Below are 21,293 nucleotides of genomic sequence, written 5' to 3' on the forward strand. Positions count from 1 at the left end.
GTCACAAAAAAACATTCATGAAGTTTGCTTCTTTTATGAATTTATTATGGCTCTACTGAAAAAGTTATTTCAGATGACGTATATGTTGAGTAAGAAGGACCATCAAGACAGAATAGGAATATTATCAAGTTTTACCAACGCTTTAGGAGACCAGTCTTGCAGTGTGTGAATAGCAGCATCTAGAAGCCATCTAATAATCAATTTTTGTGATGTAGTGATTGGAGCACATACTTGTTGGTCACAAAAAAACATTCATGAAGTTTGCTTCTTTTATGAATTTATTATGGGTCTACTGAAAAAGTTATTTCGGATGACGTATATGTTGAGTAAGAAGGACCATCAAGACAGAATAGGAATATTATCAAGTTTTACCAACGCTTTAGGAGACCAGTCTTGCAGTGTGTGAATAGCAGCATCTAGAAGCCATCTAATAATCAATTTTTGTGATGTAGTGATTGGAGCACATACTTGTTGGTCACAAAAAAACATTCATGAAGTTTGCTTCTTTTATGAATTTATTATGTCTCTACTGAAAATGTGAGGGTCAAAAGTATACATACAGCAATGTTAATATTTGCTTACATGTCCCTTGGCAAGTTTACCTGCAATAAGGCGCTTTTGGTAGCCATCCACAAGCTTCTGCTTGACCACTTGACCACTCCTCTTGACTAAATTGGTGCAGTTCAGCTAAATGTGTTGGTTTTCTGTCATGGACTTGTTTCTTCAGCATTGTCCACACGTTTAAGTCAGGACTTTGGGAAGGCCATTCTAAAACCTTCATTCTAGCCTGATTTAGCCATCCCTTTACCACTTTTGACGTGTGTTTGGGGTTAACACAGTCAAACATTTCACCGAGTCATGCACAGCCAGTTATCTGGAAATCAATGTCAATAAAACAAAAGAAATATGGTTCAACCCCCTCTCACCTCAGAACCCCATCATCATAAACACACAAACAGTTAAAACAGTTGACACTTTTAAATACCTGGGCATAACCTTGGACAATAAACTCACCTTTGATCAACACACCACGGACATTCAAAAAAGAAGTCAACAAAGACTGTCAGCCATCCGGAAACTTAAAGGACTATACGTTGCACCTCATCTCCTGTTATTACTTTACCAAAGCATTGTTCAACCCATCCTTCTGTACTGTTCCACATGTTTTTTCACCATGCTTTCTGTAACCAACCGGACCAAACTCACACGCATTACAAACATAGCAGCTAAAATCATCGGCCTACCCACACCCAACATTTCAGACATAAACCACAGGTCCATCACCCGACTGGCAAAAACAATAGTCCAGGATATCACTCACCCACTACACCAATACATCATCCCACTACCATCAGGGCGCAGGTACAGAACAATCAAATTCCGGAGGGCCCGCCTCAGGAAAAGCCTGATCCCTGCAGCTATAGCCGCCCTTAACAGCAGGCCCGGCCGACCTGTCTGACAAGCCTGTAAATGTGTGTTAGTCATGTATGATGTCTTTTTGTTATTTTTTTTGTGTGATGTGTAATGTCTAGTGTTTAAATGTACGGCAGTGACAATGAATTTCCCCAAGGGGACCAATAAATCTAATCTAATCTACCGTATTTTCCGCACCATAAGGCGCCCTGGGTTATAAGCCGCGCCTTCAATGAACGGCATATTTCAAAACTTTGTCCACCTATAAGCCGCCCCGTGTTGTAAGCCGCATCTAACTGCGCTAAAGGAATGTCAAAAAAACAGTCAGATAGGTCAGTCAAACTTTAATAATATATTAAAAACCAGCGTGATGTGGGCGCGCATGGAGTCGTATATCAACATGGACGGAGCTGCGTGAAAAAAGCCACCCGGCCTCTTCGCGTAAACTTACCTTAACCACTCGCTCATCTTTTCTTCATCCATCCATCCCTTCGAGTTAGCTTTTATGATGACGCCGGCTGGAAAGGTCTCTTTTGGCAAGGTCTTCCTTTTGAATATCACCATGGGTGGAAGTTTCTGGCCATTAGCATGGCAAGCTAGAACCAGAGTGAAGGATGACTTCTCATTCCCTGTGGTGCGAATATTCACCGTACGTGCTCCCGTTGTATCCACAGTGCGGTTCACAGGAATATCAAAAGTCAGTGGAACCTCGTCCATGTTGATAATGTTCTCTGGCCGGATATTTTTTTCAGCTATCTTGTTTTTACAATATGCACGGAAAGTAGCCAGCTTTTCTTGAAAGTCTTTAGGCAGTTGCTGTGAAATAGTAGTCCGTGTGCGGATGGAGAGATTGCGTCTTTTCATGAACCGGAAACCTGTCGCTTAGTAGGAGCCATTTTGTGGTCTTTACAGATGCAAACACACAAAGGAAATGAAACGTAATATCCGCGCGCTTCTTCTTCTTCTACGCGGGCGGGTGGTTGCTTACAGTAGAAGAAGAAGCGCTTCCTGTTCTATGGGGGCGGGTGCTTACCTTGGCGGTTGCTTGCGTAGAAGAAGAAGCACTTCCTCTTCTACGGGGAAAAAAGATGGCGGCTGTTTACCGTAGTTGTGAGACCGAAACTTTATGAAAATGAATCTTAATATTAATCCATATATAAAGCGCACCGGGTTATAAGCCGCACTGTCAGCTTTTGAGTAAATTTGTGGTTTTTAGGTGCGGCTAATAGTGCGGAAAATACGGTAATTGTCCTGTTGGAACACCCAACTGCGCCCAAGACCCAACCTCCGGGCTGATGGTTTTAGCTTGTCCTGAAGAATTTGGAGGTAATCCTCCTTGTTCATTGTCCAATTTACTCTCTGTAAAGCAGCAGTTCCATTGGCAGCAAAACAGGCCCAGAGCATAATACTACCACCACCATGCTTGACGGTAGGTGTGGTGTTCCTGGGATTAACGTCCTCACCTTTTCTCCTCCAAACATATTGCTGGGTATTGTGGCCAAACAGCTCCATTTTTTTTTCCATCTGACATCACATGGACAAAGATAAGACCGTATTGTTTTGGTATTTACAGTAATACACCGAAAAAATCTACAGTTGATGTCATGGCTGCCATTAGAGGGCTGCTTGTAACAGTAAATCATTAATGAATTTGCCTATTAATTGAAATATTTTCCTTTTTGTTTTTTGGATGGATGGATGGACTTCTTTTTTTTTTATTTTTTTTGTTGACATAAAGAGTAAAAAAAAATCTGTGTATTTTAACAGAACAAAACTGGCAGCTTTGTTGTTAGACTTTTATTGTAAAATATATGGTAAAAATATATTACTGTAAATAGAAATACAGTACCGCTGTTTGATTTAATTTTGTCAACTAGGCTGTCAGTTTTTTTACCATAATAAAATGTGGTACCATAAAATCATCAACCGTGGATTTTATAGTAAAAGAAAAAAACCTGACAGCTCAGTCGACTTAAATTTACTGTAAAAAAACAAACATGGGTCCCTAAATTTTACAGTAAAATCTATTGGTCTTTTTTATAGTGTACAATTTGATGGCTAACTTGCTTGGAAATCCTAAGTAAAGCAGATATTTCAGTATTTATTTGGATTTTGACCAAAAAAGTTAGATAATGTGTGTTGCAATATTGGACAATATTTTTTTCCCCTGTCAAACTAGAAAAAAAAAACCTAATACATTTTTATTAAGAAAGTAAAGAAAGAAAATATAAGGTTTTTTTATTGCCACAAATTATTTCCAGGCTTTTGCGGGCCATATAAAATGATGTGGAGGGCCCGCGGGCCTTGAGTTTGACACCTGTGTTCTCGATAGTCTAATTTATCTCACCGTATGAAATATAACTTACTTCACTCATTATTATTTATTTATTTTTAATGTTATTACTAATGGAATATGTTGGAAATAAATTGAGAACAGGAAGTGAACAAAAGTTGTCACCAGTAACTTTTTGACGAGCGAACAAACTGTCACACGATTGCACAAGCTCCTGGCGGAGGTAATGAAAGGTTTGCTGGAAAAGATTGAACATGTAACTTGGTCTTTTCACCCAAGTATAAAAGGCGTCCAAATGCTTGAAACCACACAGAAACTGTTGGAGCGGACTCGTGCTCGCAGAGAAAACCTCCAGAAAAAACTAGCCGAGCGACCAAATGCAGCAAAGGTGGTGAAAAGAGGCAGAGAGCCTCTGATTGACAACAACGCTGTGATTGGTCAGCCAGTCGCTCCCAAAGGTCGGTCCTTCCTCCACGCTTCACCACGCCGACGTTTGAATTTGTCTAAGTGCCTCTCCTTTTTCCACAGCGGCCTCCACGAAACCTTCTCCGTCCAAGCGCAGGTGCTCAGCGGAGAATGTCAAGCCGGCGGCGCCAGAGCAGGATGGGGGCGTGGCCTCTGCGCTCCAAGACCATCCGCCCTCGGACCGCAAGCCTCCACCTGTGCCCACAGGTGAGCCAGCAGGGAGGAAGGAGGAGACTCCAGGTGTGGAGTCTGACAAGACGGCGAAGCTTCCTCAAAGTCCAAAGAGCAGCGAGGAACCAGAAGAAGACTCTGCTGCCGCTGGCATGAAGTCTCGTCTGCAGAGGCTTGCTGAGCAGAGGAAGGGCTGGGACGGCAATAACGGTAACTTTCTATACGTGAATATTTCACATCTATCTCCTTTACCGACTCCCTTTGTGTCATTGTTTGGTTGTCAAATGTTAAGGTGGTATTATTAAATAGGTGTATAATTGTTTGGTTGTCAAATGTTAAGGTGGTATTATTAAATAAGTGTATAATTGTTTGGTTGTCCAATGTTAATGTGGTATTATTAAAAAAGTGTAATTGTTTGGTTGTCAAATGTTAAGGTGGTATTATTAAACGGGTGTATAATTGTTCGGTTGTCCAATGTTAAGGTGTTATTATTAAATAGGTGTGTAATTGTTTGGTTGTCAAATGTTAAGGTGGTATTATTAAATAGGTGTATAATTGTTTGGTTGTCAAATGTTAAGGTGGTATTATTAAATAGGTGTATAATTGTTTGGTTCTCAAATATTAAGGTGGTATTATTAAATAGGTGTATAATTGTTTTGTTGTCAAATGTTAAGGTGGTATTATTAAACAAGTGTATAATTGTTTTGTTGTCAAATGTTAAGTTGGTATTAAATAGGTGTATAATTGTTTGGTTGTCAAATGTTAAGGTGGTATTATTAAATAAGTGTATAATTGTTTGGTTGTCCAATGTTAATGTGGTATTATTAAATAGGTGTATAATTGTTTGGTTGTCAAATGTTAAGGTGGTATTATTAAATAGGTGTATAATTGTTTGGTTCTCAAATATTAAGGTGGTATTATTAATGAAGTGTATAATTGTTTATTTGTCAAATGTTAAGGTGGTATTATTAAATAAGTGTATAATTGTTTGGTTGTCCAATGTTAATGTGGTATTATTAAATAGGTGTATAATTGTGTATTTGTCAAATGTTAAGGTGGTATTATTAAATAGGTGTATAATTGTTTGGTTGTCAAATGTTAAGGTGGTATTATTAAATAGGTGTATAATTGTTTGGTTCTCAAATGTTAAGGTGGTATTATTAAATAAGTGTATAATTGTTTGGTTGTCCAATGTTAAGGTGGTATTATTAAATAGGTGTATAATTGTTTATTTGTCAAATGTTAAGGTGGTATTATTAAATAGGTGTATAATTGTTTGGTTGTCAAATGTTAAGGTGGTATTATTAAATAGGTGTATAATTGTTCGGTTGTCAAATGTTGAGGTGTTATTATTAAATAAGTGTGTAATTGTTTGGTTGTCAAATGTTAAGGTGGTATTATTAAATAGGTGTATAATTGTTTGGTTGTCAAATGTTACAGTAGTATTATTAAATAGGTGTGTAATTGTTTTGTTGTCAAATGTTAAGGTGGTATTATTAAATAGGTGTATAATTGTTTGGTTGTCCAATGTTAATGTGGTATTATTAAATAGGTGTATAATTGTTTTGTTGTCAAATGTTAAGGTGGTATTATTAATAAAGTGTGTAATTGTTTATTTGTCAAATGTTAAGGTGGTATTATTAAATAGGTGTATAATTGTTTGGTTGTCAAATATTAAGGTGGTATTATTAAATAGGTGTATAATTGTTTTGTTGTCAAATGTTAAGGTGGTATTATTAAATAGGTGTATAATTGTTTGGTTGTCAAATGTTAAGGTGGTATTATTAAATAGGTGTATAATTGTTTGGTTGTCAAATATTAAGGTGGTATTATTAAATAGGTGTATAATTGTTTTGTTGTCAAATGTTAAGGTGGTATTATTAAATAGGTGTATAATTGTTTGGTTGTCAAATGTTAAGGTGGTATTATTAAATAGGTGTATAATTGTTTGGTTGTCAAATGTTAAGGTGGTATTATTAAATAGGTGTATAATTGTTTGGTTCTCAAATATTAAGGTGGTATTATTAAATAGGTGTATAATTGTTTGGTTCTCAAATATTAAGGTGGTATTATTAATGAAGTGTATAATTGTTTATTTGTTCAATGTTAATGTGGTATTATTAAATAGGTGTATAATTGTGTATTTGTCAAATGTTAAGGTGGTATTATTAAATAGGTGTATAATTGTTTGGTTGTCAAATGTTAAGATGGTATTATTAAATAGGTGTATAATTGTTTGGTTGTCAAATATTAAGGTGGTATTATTAAATAGGTGTATAATTGTTTGGTTGTCCAATGTTAATGTGGTATTATTAAATAGGTGTATAATTGTTTTGTTGTCAAATGTTAAGGTGGTATTATTAAATAAGTGTATAATTGTTTGGTTGTCCAATGTTAATGTGGTATTATTAAATAGGTGTATAATTGTGTATTTGTCAAATGTTAAGGTGGTATTATTAAATAGGTGTATAATTGTTTGGTTGTCAAATGTTAAGGTGGTATTATTAAATAGGTGTATAATTGTTTGGTTGTCAAATGTTAAGGTGGTATTATTAAATAGATGTATAATTGTTTGGTTGTCAAATGTTAAGGTGGTATTATTAAATAAGTGTATAACTGTTTTGTTGTCAAATGTTAAGTTGGTATTATTAAATAGGTGTATAATTGTTTGGTTCTCAAATATTAAGGTGGTATTATTAATGAAGTGTATAATTGTTTATTTGTCAAATGTTAAGGTGGTATTATTAAATAAGTGTATAATTGTTTGGTTGTCCAATGTTAATGTGGTATTATTAAATAGGTGTATAATTGTGTATTTGTCAAATGTTAAGGTGGTATTATTAAATAGGTGTATAATTGTTTGGTTGTCAAATGTTAAGGTGGTATTATTAAATAGGTGTATAATTGTTTGGTTGTCAAATGTTAAGGTGGTATTATTAAATAAGTGTATAATTGTTTGGTTGTCCAATGTTAAGGTGGTATTATTAAATAGGTGTATAATTGTTTGTCAAATGTTAAGGTGGTATTATTAAATAGGTGTATAATTGTTTGGTTGTCAAATGTTAAGGTGGTATTATTAAATAGGTGTATAATTGTTCGGTTGTCAAATGTTGAGGTGTTATTATTAAATAAGTGTGTAATTGTTTGGTTGTCAAATGTTAAGGTGGTATTATTAAATAGGTGTATAATTGTTTGGTTGTCAAATGTTAAGGTGGTATTATTAAATAGGTGTATAATTGTTTGGTTGTCAAATGTTAAGGTGGTATTATTAAATAGGTGTATAATTGTTTGGTTGTCAAATGTTAAGGTGGTATTATTAAATAAGTGTATAATTGTTTGGTTGTCAAATGTTAAGGTGGTATTATTAAATAAGTGTATAATTGTTTTGTTGTCAAATGTTAAGTTGGTATTATTAAATAGGTGTATAATTGTTTGGTTGTCAAATGTTACAGTAGTATTATTAAATAGGTGTGTAATTGTTTGGTTGTCAAATGTTAAGGTGGTATTATTAGATAAGTGTATGATTGTTTTGTTGTCAAATGTTAAGGTGGTATTATTAAATAGGTGTGTAATTGTTTGGTTGTCAAATGTTAAGGTGGTATTATTAAATAGGTGTGTAATTGTTTATTTGTCAAATGTTATTTTATTTACGTTATTTATTAGATAAGTGTATGTTTATTTTGTTGTCAAATGTTAAGGTGGTATTATTAAATAGGTGTGTAATTGTCAGCTTTAGGGGCATGTCGTCATCAGCATAACAGTCAAAGCTAACAGTGTATTTGCGTATGATATCACCTAGCGGCAGCATGTAGATACTGAAGAGTTCAGGGCCAAGAACTGAACCCTGTGGAACATACTCCGAGGTCACGTTGTCATGGGAGACACACTGCATCCTGTCAGTCAGATAGGAGTTAAACCAAGAAAAGGCTAAGTCTGACATATGTTTTGAGACACTCTAATAAAATGTTATCAAAAGCAGCGCTGAGATCAAGTAGCAGCAACATGGATGAGGCATCAGCTTCCATAGTTAGCAATAGATCATTAGTCACTTTTGCTAGGGGGGTGGTCTCAGAATGATTTGCCCTGAAAGAGTTCACTGAGATTGCTAGACGCGAAGTGTTCATTTAGCTGCTGTGCAACAATTTTTTTTCAAGGATTTTCGAGATAAAGGGAAGGTGTGACACCGAGTGGTAGGTCAAGTTCATTAAGTGGTTTGTATTTCAGCACTGTGGCACCAGAGATGCCAACATTGCTTTTAAAAACAAAAACATGTCATAACAATAATCTTTTATTGTATTACTGTATTGTCTATCATGGAGGTCATGGGCTGAAGTCTATTGTGTTTCAGGTGTTCCGAGCGACTGTACACCTGTGTCTTTGCTGAGGAGAGAAGACCACGTCCCGGTGTCCTCGTCATCGGAAGGTCCAGTCGGTCGACGAGGCAGACTGGCTCACCTGGCGGCCACCATTGGATCCTGGGAAGATGACCTGAGCCATGCCAACCTCCCCAAAGACAACGTTCCTGCAAAGTCCACCGCAGTTTGTGCTGCTCAGTTGAGCTCGAAGGACGCAAGTTTGTCTAAAGGAAGCATGGCAAGTCATGTGACCACTGCACCTGCCAGCAAGTCTTCAGGTCATGTGACCACTGCACCTGCCAGCAAGTCTTCAGGTCAGGTGACCACTGCACCTGCCAGCAAGTCTTCAGGTCATGTGACCACTGCACCTGCCAGCAAGTCTTCAGGTCAGGTGACCACTGCACCTGCCAGCAAGTCTTCAGGTCAGGTGACCATTGCACCTGCCAGCAAGTCTTCAGGTCAGGTGACCACTGCACCTGCCAGCAAGTCTTCAGGTCAGGTGACCACTGGACTTGTCAGCAAGTCTTCGGGTCATGTGACCACTGCACCTGCCAGCAAGTCTTCAAGTCAGGTGACCACTGCACCTGCCAGCAAGTCTTCAGGTCATGTGACCACTGCACCTGCCGGCAAGTCTTCGCTCGTCTCAAATCAGGTATTTCCCTTTTTCTATCAAGTACTTGAAAATACATTCATAGGAAGACATAGAATAAATATTACAATATACCGTATTTTCCGCACCATAAGCCGCCCTGGGTTATAAGCCGCGCCGTCAATGAACGGCATATTTCAAAACTTTGTCCACCTATAAGCCGCCCCGTGTTATAAGCCGCATCTAACTGCGCTAAAGGGAATGTCAAAAAAACAGTCAGATAGGTCAGTCAAACTTTAATAATATATTAAAAACCAGCGTGATGTGGGCGCGCATGGAGTCGTATATCAACATGGACGGAGCTGCGTGAAAAAAGCCACCCGGCCTCTTCGCGTAAACTTCCCTTAACCACTCGCTCATCTTTTCTTCATCCATCCATCCCTTCGAGTTAGCTTTTATGATGACGCCGGCTGGAAAGGTCTCTTTTGGCAAGGTCTTCCTTTTGAATATCACCATGGGTGGAAGTTTCTGGCCATTAGCATGGCAAGCTAGAACCACAGTGAAGGATGACTTCTCATTCCCTGTGGTGCGAATATTCACCGTACGTGCTCCCGTTGTATCCACAGTGCGGTTCACAGGAATATCAAAAGTCAGTGGAACCTCGTCCATGTTGATAATGTTCTCTGGCCGGATCTTTTTTTCAGCTATCTTGTTTTTACAATATGCACGGAAAGTAGCCAGCTTTTCTTGAAAGTCTTTAGGCAGTTGCTGTGAAATAGTAGTCCGTGTGCGGATGGAGAGATTGCGTCTTTTCATGAACCGGAAACCTGTCGCTTAGTAGGAGCCATTTTGTGGTCTTTACAGATGTAAACACACAAAGGAAATGAAACGTAATATCCGCGCGCTTCTTCTTCTTCTACGGGGACGGGTGGTTGCTTACAGTAGAAGAAGAAGCTCTTCCTCTTCTATGGGGGCGGGTGCTTACCTTGGCGGTTGCTTGCGTAGAAGAAGAAGCGCTTCCTCTTCTACGGGGAAAAAAGATGGCGGCTGTTTACCGTAGTTGCGAGACCGAAACTTTATGAAAATTAATCTTAATATTAATCCATATATAAAGCGCACCGGGTCATAAGCCGCACTGTCAGCTTTTGAGTAAATTTGTGGTTTTTGGGTGCGACTAATAGTGCGGAAAATACGGTACATTACAGTACATATAATCGGTCCCTTTATGATTTTGCTGCTTTTTTTTCTCGGGGGAATTTGTGCAGAATTGTCAGAAAGTTGTGGCAAAAGTTGCAAAGTTTGGAGACTTATTTTATTCAATTACATTGAAAATAACATGAACTTGTGATGTTATCAATTTATCAACAATGTTGTAAGTGTTACTTGTAACCTTAAACGTAAACATCACACGATTTCAACAATAAAACAAATACCGTATTGATGTTGTACTTGTTTTATAGCACACAGCCTTAAAAGTAGACACCAGATGGCAGTTATCTTATTGTTAAATTACCGCGCTGTTTTAATTCATTACAACTAATACCGGTAACAGTAATAATTGATGATAATATTTATAGAAAGAATCGCAACCACTGACTGACTTAGTGTCTACTGTTTGCTCGGTCATCTACATCAGGGGTGCTCACACTTTTTCTGCAGGCGAGCTACTTTTCAATTGATCAAGTCGTGGGGATCTACCTCATTCATATATATAATTTATATTTACTTATTTATGGAATATATGTTTTTGTTAACAAGTTAAAGGTGTTTAATGATAATGCAAGCATGTTTAACACATATAGTTAATATTGTTAATACATTAAAGGTGTTTAATGATAATACAAGTATGTTTAATACATATAGTTAATATTGTTAACAAGTTAAAGGTGGTTAAAAATAATACAAGCATGTTTAGCACAAATAGTTAATATTGTTAACAACTTAAAGGTGGTTAAAGATAAAACAAGCATGTTTAACACATAAAGTTAATATTGTTAACAACTTAAAGGTGGTTAAAGATAATACAAGCATGTTTAACACATATAGTTAATATTGTTAACAACTTAAAGGTGGTTAAAGATAATACAAGCATGTTTAACACATATAGTTAATATTGTTAACAAGTTAAAGGTGGTTAAAGATAATACAAGCATGTTTAACACATATAGATTCCTTTCTTTCATGAAGACAAGAATATAAGTTGGTGTATTACCTGATTCTGATGACTTGCATTGATTGGAATCAGACAGTGGTGATGATAACGTCCGCATTTTCGAATGGAGGAGAAAAAAAGTCCTCCTTTCTGTCCAATACCACATGAAAGTGGTTGGTTTTTGGCATCTTATTTGTCCGGCTTCCGTACTCCTTTGTATACATTTGTATACACAAGAAATACATTGTCGGCAAACTCCGTAGCTTGCTAGCTTGTGCACGCCAGCTTTCTGAGACTCTTATTTTGGTAGCGCAGGCAGGATGAAGCAGAGCTTTTATTGTGCAACTGTGCAGTCGGTCTTTGGAGTTTTGACGACAGGTACGGCGCCAGAGTCTGTTGAAATAAAGTGTTTCTCGCCTTCCAGTCGGTAATTTTAATGAGCTGGCAGTAGCCAGCGTCATCTCAGAAGACCCTCGGGTGCCGTGAATGTCAATCAAGTGACGAAAGTGACGTCATAGTGAAGATTTATGATCGCTCATTTTTAGGACTATTTTTTTAATGCCTGGCTGGTGATCGACTGACACACCATCTGAGATCGACCGGTAGATCGCGATCGACGTAATGAGCACCCCTGGTCTACATGTTGCAGACATTCTCCGTGTATGTTTTGCACTTGAAAAGTGTTTGTCCATCTTAAACATTCATTTATGTTCCAACACATTTACATTAACATTTGTGAACTGTTGAGAGCGATCTATAGCGCTCATTTTTGTTGGTAAATGAGAGATCATCATCACATTAACATGTAAATCACAGGTGTCAAACTCCAGGCTCGCGGGCCAGATCTGGCCCTCCACATCATTTTATATATTAATAATTTGTGTCAATAAAATACCTTATATTTACTTTCTTATTTTCTTACTAAAAGTATTCGTTTTTTGTTTTTTTCCATTTTGACGGGAAAAAATAGTGTCCAATATTGCAACACATATGAAACGATCTTACTTTTTAATGAAAAATTCAAATAAATACTTAAATATCTGCTCAACATATGATTGCGAAGCAAGTTATCCATCAAATTGTACACTATAAAAGTGACCAATAGATTTTACTGTAAAATGTAGAGGTTTTTACAGCATGTTACTGTAAGTTGAAAAAAACCAACCAAGGTTTGTTTTTTTAAAGTAAAATTCTGTCAACTGAGCTGTCAGTTTTTTTTTTTTTACCGTAAAATCCAAGGTTGATGTATTTACGGTTTATTACTGTAAATGGAATAAAGGTACCACATTTTATTATGGTAAAAAACTGGCAGAGGAGTTGCCAAAATAAAATAAAAAAATGTTTTCTATTTAATATGTTGTAATATATATATATATATATATATATATATATATATATATATATATATATATTATTATTATTTTTATTTTTTTATTTTTTTTTTGTGTCCTGTCCAGCTTCTCAGGCAAATCATATAGTTGATGTAGATGCCCATGTCGGCTGTTCAGATTTACTTTACAAAAGAGAAGTGTAGGATACTTCTCTTGTTGCCTTATTTGTATTTGACTTTATTAAATGTATTTATATTATCATTTAGTGCAGCCGGGCCGGAGCAGGAGGGGATAGAAAGAGAAAAAAAAGAAGACAGAGGGGGAAATTGTGGGGACACGAGGGGGATTAGACAGAGAGACAAAAACAACAGCAAACAACAACAACAACAATAGAGCAACATCAGCAAATACGACATGTACAAATATGATGGTAAAAGTAATAGCAAATAAGCAGTTAGCAAAAAATAATACAGAAATGACAATGAGCATTATTACACTACAAATGGATCAATACAAATACCAATAAAAATAGCGCTATTGATAATGAACAATACCAATAATTTACCTCTATTATCAACAATACAGTTGTTCAAATGCAACAATACATATACGTAATGATAACTTGAGATACGAAAGAATGCAGAAAAATGGAGGGGGAGAAAGAGAAGCAACCTACATTAACCTTGTAGATTGTTATAGTAACAATAGGTTAAGCTTTGTCAGTGTGCCATGTGTTACACCCAGTTTACCCTAGGGCAACAACGTTAATATATGTTTGATGAAACGTGATTGTGTGCATGAGTGTAAGTATGCATATGTACTTGTATATGTAAAATAATAATAATTTTAAAAAAAACACACCATATATATTACAGTAAAAGTCTGGCAACTGAGCTGCCAGTTTTTTTAGTAGTAAAATCCACAGATTTTTTTTTTACACTGTATGTTAAAAAATTTAAAATAATCAAATTTATTGGCAAATTTATTGATTATGTACTGTTACAAGGGCCGTGACTGCGGTGTGGCCCTCAATGAAAACAAGTTTAACACCCCTGATGTAAATGCTGCCTCTTTGCTAAGTCAGCATTGCAATTGAAAATATGTTCTTAGTCGTCTTAGGATAAATACATGTTAAATATATACACGTCAACTAGGAAGTGAGGACACAGGTGTGTTGGCAAAAATGACGCTGATTAGCCAAAATATGTGGGGAAGTTGAGGTCATTGGATGAAGTTAGCATAATATGCAGGGATTTGTTGAATTTGCATAAATTGGCGAGATCGCATCATTAAATATTCATGAAAGGACTGATTATTGTATACGGTGTATGTATGTATGGTGTGTATACAGGTAAAAGCCAGTAAATTAGAATATTTTGAAAAACTTGATTTATTTCAGTAATTGCATTCAAAAGGTGTAACTTGTACATTATATTTATTCATTGCACACAGACTGATGCATTCAAATGTTTATTTCATTTAATTTTGATGATTTGAAGTGGCAACAAATGAAAATCCAAAATTCCGTGTGTCACAAAATTAGAATATTGTGTAAGGGTTAAATTTTGAAGACACCTGGTGCCACAAACTAATCAGCTGATTAACTCAAAACACCTGCAAAGGGCTTTAAATGGTCTCTCAGTCCAGTTCTGAAGCCTACACAAACATGGGGAAGACTTCAGATTTGACAGCTGTCCAAAAGGCAACCATCGACACATTGCACAAGGAGGGAAAGACACAAAAGGTTATTGCTGAAGAGGCTGGCTGTTCTCAGAGCTCTGTGTCCAAACACATTAATGGAGAGGCAAAGGGAAGGAAAAACTGTGGTCAGAAAAAGTGTACAAGCGATAGGGATCACCGCGCCCTGGTCAAGATTGTGAAAAAAAACCCATTCAAAAATGTGGGGGAGATTCAGAAGGAGTGGACAGCTGCTGGAGTCAGTGCTTCAAGATCCACCACCAAGAGACGCTTGAAAGACATGGGTTTCAACTGCCGCATACCTCGTGTCAAGCCACTGTTGACCAAGAAACAGCGCGGAAAGCGTCTCACCTGGGCTAAGGAAAAAAAGAGCTGGACTGCTGCTGAGTGGTCCAAAGTCATGTTTTCTGACGAAAGCAAATTTTGCATTTCCTTTGGAAATCGAGGTCCCAGAGTCTGGAGGAAGACAGGAGAGGCACAGGATCCACGTTGCCTGAAGTGTAGTGTAAAGTTTCCACCATCAGTGATGGTTTGGGGTGCCATGTCATCTGCTGGTGTCGGTCCACTCTGTTTCCTGAGATCCAGGGTCAACGCAGCCGTCTACCAGCAAGTTTTAGAGCACTTCATGCTTCCTGCTGCTGACCTGCTCTATGGAGATGGAGATTTCAAGTTCCAACAGGACGTGGCGCCTGCACACAGCGCAAAATCTACCCGTGCCTGGTTTACGGACCATGGTATTTCTGTTCTAAATTGGCCCGCCAACTCCCCTGACCTTAGCCCCATAGAAAATCTGTGGGGTATTGTGAAAAGGAAGATGCAGAATGCCAGACCCAAAAACGCAGAAGAGTTGAAGGCCACTATCAGAGCAACCTGGGCTCTCATAACACCTGAGCAGTGCCAGAAACTCATCGACTCCATGCCACGCCGCATTAACGCAGTAATTGAGGCAAAAGGAGCTCCAACCAAGTATTGAGTATTGTACATGCTCATATTTTTCATTTTCATACTTTTCAGTTGGCCAACATTTCTAAAAATCCCTTTTTTGTATTAGCCTTAAGTAATATTCTAATTTTGTGACACACGGAATTTTGGATTTTCATTTGTTGCCACTTCAAATCATCAAAATTAAATGAAATAAACATTTGAATGCATCAGTCTGTGTGCAATGAATAAATATAATGTACAAGTTACACCTTTTGAATGCAATTACTGAAATAAATCAAGTTTTTCAAAATATTCTAATTTACTGGCTTTTACCTGTATACTGTATACAGTTTGTTGTACTGACATTTGCTCAAATCAATCAATTTGAGGTATTGTTGTCAGGGTATGGAAAGTAAAGGTGCAATAAAAAGCTCTTTCTAGTGTTGCTAATATAAAACACTCCATTATTTTAATTAGGCTGGATAACATGCCAATGCCACATAGCTGTATATTAGACAGTAATTGTATCTTAAATCTTTGTGATTACTCATTTGATCCCAGAGGAAGTATTTCAAACTGTGTTTGGTCTTATCGATGGCCTAAAAAGATATACGGTGGATTTTGGTAATAATGTGTGATCAATGAGGACCGTTTGTGACGTTGACAAGATGTTCAATCAACAGCTTTCACCTTCCTTCACAAAGTCCAACCAAGGGGTTCCTCCAAGCCCCCAGAAGGTGGACCCTCGTCCAGTGACGAGCCCCCTAAAGACTGTGCCGCCGTCTTCAAGATCAGTGTCTTCGAGCCCTTTGAAAAGCACACCTGTGGCCACAGCTTCCATTTTAGCCTGCAGTCCTCAGAAACTACAAGTATGTGCTAAAGCCAACACGCCAAAGTCTGCTGCTCCTGGTAAGTCTTCATGTTGTATCATTTATTATTTAATACAATACATTGTTTTCTTTCATCAGATCATTGTATTCATAACTACCGTATTTTCCGCACCATAAGCCGCCCTGGGTTATAAGCCGCGCCTTCAATGAACGGCATATTTCAAAACTTTGTCCACCTATAAGCCGCCCCGTGTTATAAGCCGCATCTAACTGCGCTAAAGGGAATGTCAAAAAAACAGTCAGATAGGTCAGTCAAACTTTAATAATATATTAAAAACCAGCGTGATGTGGGCGCGCATGGAGTCGTATATCAACATGGACGGAGCTGCGTGAAAAAAGCCACCCGGCCTCTTCGCGTAAACTTACCTTAACCACTCGCTCATCTTTTCTTCATCCATCCCTTCGAGTTAGCTTTTATGATGACGCCGGCTGGAAAGGTGTCTTTTGGCAAGGTCTTCCTTTTGAATATCACCATGGGTGGAAGTTTCTGGCCATTAGCATGGCAAGCTAGAACCACAGTGAAGGATGACTTCTCATTCCCTGTGGTGCGAATATTCACCGTACGTGCTCCCGTTGTATCCACAGTGCGGTTCACAGGAATATCAAAAGTCAGTGGAACCTCGTCCATGTTGATAATGTTCTCTGGCCGGATCTTTTTTTCAGCTATCTTGTTTTTACAATATGCACGGAAAGTAGCCAGCTTTTCTTGAAAGTCTTTAGGCAGTTGCTGTGAAATAGTAGTCCGTGTGCGGATGGAGAGATTGCGTCTTTTCATGAACCGGAAACCTGTCGCTTAGTAGGAGCCATTTTGTGGTCTTTACAGATGTAAACACACAAAGGAAATGAAACGTAATATCCGCGCGCTTCTTCTTCTTCTTCTACGCGGGCGGGTGGTTGCTTACAGTAGAAGAAGAAGCGCTTCCTGTTCTATGGGGGCGGGTGCTTACCTTGGCGGTTGCTTGCGTAGAAGAAGAAGCACTTCCTCTTCTACGGGGAAAAAAGATGGCGGCTGTTTACCGTAGTTGCGAGACCGAAACTTTATGAAAATTAATCTTAATATTAATCCATATATAAAGCGCACCGGGTTATAAGCCGCACTGTCAGCTTTTGAGTAAATGTGTGGTTTTTAGGTGCGGCTAATAGTGCGGAAAATACGGTACATTATTAATGCACTACATGTAATGTCTATGGACGTTCTCTTTCATCTGATCATTGTATTTTTAGGGCCTTCAACTGATCACAACTGGACTATTTTGTTTGTCCTGGACTATGTTTATCCTCTCATCCGAGTACACTTCATCACTTTATGATTATAGACTTAGATTGGTCCGATCTGAACAATATTCATCTAAAACTAAATATGATACATTTTACCAATCTAAATCTAAGACTGTATCTGACCAATCTAATTCTAAAACTAAATTTGAGCAATCTAAGTCTAAGATTATATCTGACCAATCTAATTCTAAAACTAGATTTGAGCAATCTAAGTCAAAGACTAGATGTGACCAATCCAAGTCTGAAACTAGATGTGACCAATCCAAGTCTAAGAGTAGATCTGAGAAATCTACAAAAGCCAAAAGCAGTGAAGTTGTCACGTTGTGTAAATAGTAAATAAAAACATGATTTGCAAATCCTTTTCAACTTATATTCAATTGAATAGACTGCAAAGGCAAGATATTTAATGTTCCAACTGAGAAACTTCATTTTTTTTGGCAAATAATCATTAACTTTGAATTTAATGGCAGCAACACATTGCAAAAAAGTTGTCAGAGGGGCATTTTTACCACTGTGTTACATGGCCTTTCCTTTTAACAACACTCAGTAAAGGTTTGGGAACTGAGGAGACACATTTTTGAAGCCGTTTTTCTTAATCATCTTTAGTTTTTGTGTACTATTGACTTTGTTTTGCTCAAACAATTGTATGTAATACAAGAGAATAAGGTACTAGATAATATATTGTGTTAATAGTGTAAGGCTGTCAATAGCACTCACCATAAATAATTAAAACAATCTACAGTTAATACAAGTGATCGGTATCGGTTGTAGTGCAGACAGTGACTTGTGGAAATGTACTTGTAGTAAAGTGTGTAATAGACACACAAATGTTTACCTGTAAATGTATAATTTGACCCTTTGTGACCCTCAGGTGTGAAGTCTTTCCTCGAACGATTTGAAGAGCGATGCCAAGAGCGCACCAACCCGTGTTCTCCAGCAGTGGGCGCCTCCCAGACGGCCACCCCCAAGAGTGGACTCGGGCTCAGGAACGTCCAGTCAGCAAAAACCACAACAGCTGATCTCGTCCAGAAACAAAAACTGGTGTGCAAAGCAAAGTGGTGTTAATCTGGCCTGCCTGATCTTGCACTTCTTTATCACAATGAAAGCAATTTCACCCAAATATTCTGCTTTTGAAGGAGCGGGAGTCTGAACTGGCTCAGATTCACACGCGTGTCCAAGGGAACAATATGTGGAAAAGTGCAGAGAGCAAGGTGGGTTCATCACCTTTGTTGACCTTTTCGAGCAATGCCAAGCACCTTTGTCAACATCTCCAAAATATCATGTAAATATCCTCTCCAAAATGATCATATTTCTCCTAAAAAGATAATGTTCAAAATGATCTTATTTCTGCTGTGAAGATATCCAAAATGATCATATTTCTACTGTAAACATAATATCCCAAATGATCATATTTCTACTGTAAAAATATCCCAAATGATCATATTGTAGAATTATATCCAGAATTATAATTTCTGCTGTAAAGATATATAAAATGATAATTTTTTTACTGTAAAATAATATCCAGAATTATGATATTTCTGCTGTGAAGATAATATCCAAAATGATCATATTTCTACTGTAAAAATATCCAAAATGATCATTTCTACTGTAAAAAATAATATCCAAAACGATCATATTCCTACTGCAAAAGTAATATCCAAAATGATCATATTTCTACTGTAAAAATTATATCAAATGATCATATTTATAAAGTAGAATTATATCCTCAATGTTCATATTTCTGCTGTAAAGATATCTAAAATGATCATATTTCTACTGTAAAATAATATCCAGAACGACCATGTTTCTGCTGTAAAGATATTATCCACAATGATCATAATTCTGCTGTAAATATATCCAAAATGATCATATTCCTACTGTAAAGATAATATCCAGAATGATCACATTTCTACTGTAAACATAATATCCAAAATTATCATATTTCTACTGTAAAAATATCCCAAATTATCATTTTTCTACTGTAGAATTATAATTTCTGCTGTAAAGATATCTAAAATGCTAATTTTTCTACTGTAAAATAATATACAGAATTATCATATTTCTGCTGTGAAGATAACATCCAGAATGATAAAAAAAATTCTACTGTACAAATATCCAGAACGATCATGTTGCTGCTGTAAAGATATTATCCACAATGATCATAATTCTGCTGTAAATATATCTAAAATTATCATATTTCTGCTGTCAAGATATCCAAAATGATCATATTTCTACTGTAAAGATAATATCCAAAATGATCATATTCCTACTGTAAAAATAATATCCAAAATCATCACATTTCTGCTGTAAACATAATATTCAAAATTATCATATTTCTACTGTAAAAATATCCCAAATTATCATTTTTCTACTGTAGAATTATAACTTCTGCTGTAAATATATCTAAAATGCTAATTTTTCTACTGTAAAATAATATCCAGAATTATCATATTTCTGCTGTGAAGATAATATCCAGAATGATAAAACCAATTCTACTGTACAAATATCCAGAACGATTATGTTGCTGCTGTAAAGATATTATCCACAATGATCATAATTCTGCTGTAAATATATCTAAAATTATCATATTTCTGCTGTCAAGATATCCAAAATGATCATATTCCTACTGTAAAAATAATATCCAAAATTATCACATTTCTACTGTAAACATAATATTCAAAATTATCATATTTCTACTGTAAAAATATCCAAAATTATATTTCTGCTGTAAAGATATCCAAAATTATCATATTTCTGCTGTGAAGATAATATCCCAAATGATCATATTCCTACTGTAAAAATAATATCCAAAATCATCACATTTCTGCTGTAAACATAATATTCAAAATTATCATATTTCTACTGTAAAAATATCCCAAATTATCATTTTTCTACTGTAGAATTATAATTTCTGCTGTAAAGATATCTAAAATGCTAATTTTTCTACTGTAAAATAATATACAGAATTATCATATTTCTGCTGTGAAGATAATATCCAGAATGATAAAAAAAATTATACTGTACAAATATCCAGAACGATCATGTTGCTGCTGTAAAGATATTATCCACAATGATCATAATTCTGCTGTAAATATATCTAAAATTATCATATTTCTGCTGTCAAGATATCCAAAATGATCATATTTCTACTGTAAAGATAATATCCAAAATGATCATATTCCTACTGTAAAAATAATATCCAAAATGATCATATTTCTACTGTAAACATAATATTCAAAATTATCATATTTCTACTGTAAAAATATCCAAAATTATCATATTTCTGCTGTAAAGATATCCAAAATTATCATATTTCTGCTGTGAAGATAATATCCCAAATTATCATATTTCTGCTGTGAAGATAATATCCCAAATTATCATATTTCTGCTGTGAAGATAATATCCCAAATTATCATATTTCTGCTGTGAAGATAATATCCCAAATTATCATATTTCTGCTGTGAAGATAATATCCCAAATTATCATATTTCTACTGTAAACATATCCAAAATGATCATATTTCTACTGTAACAATAATATCCAAAATTATCATATTTCTGCTGTGAAGATAATATCCAAAATGATCATATTTCTACTGTAAACATATCCAAAATGATCATATTTCTACTGTAACAATATCCAAAATTATCTAATTTCTACTATAAATATATCAAATTATCTTATTTCTACTGTAAACATATCCAAAATTATCATATTTCTACTGTAACAATAAT

General features: G+C 36.2%; 1 protein-coding gene across 3 annotated transcripts in view; it reads left to right on the forward strand.

Annotated features, from left to right (window-relative positions):
- Positions 1-21,293, forward strand: part of anln (anillin, actin binding protein) — a 79,239-nt gene that overhangs the window by 5,202 nt on the left and 52,744 nt on the right. For all 3 annotated transcript variants that reach the window (XM_072915608.1, XM_061982374.2, XM_072915609.1), the window contains exons 2-7: positions 4,020-4,164; positions 4,235-4,552; positions 8,691-9,349; positions 16,075-16,300; positions 18,431-18,600; positions 18,696-18,770. In XM_072915608.1, the coding sequence (XP_072771709.1) occupies positions 4,020-4,164; positions 4,235-4,552; positions 8,691-9,349; positions 16,075-16,300; positions 18,431-18,600; positions 18,696-18,770 (1,593 nt within the window). The remainder of the gene's footprint in view (positions 1-4,019; positions 4,165-4,234; positions 4,553-8,690; positions 9,350-16,074; positions 16,301-18,430; positions 18,601-18,695; positions 18,771-21,293) is intronic.

This window comes from Nerophis lumbriciformis, linkage group LG21 (genome assembly GCF_033978685.3).
Source record: "Nerophis lumbriciformis linkage group LG21, RoL_Nlum_v2.1, whole genome shotgun sequence".
In the NCBI taxonomy this organism is placed as follows: domain Eukaryota; kingdom Metazoa; phylum Chordata; class Actinopteri; order Syngnathiformes; family Syngnathidae; genus Nerophis; species Nerophis lumbriciformis.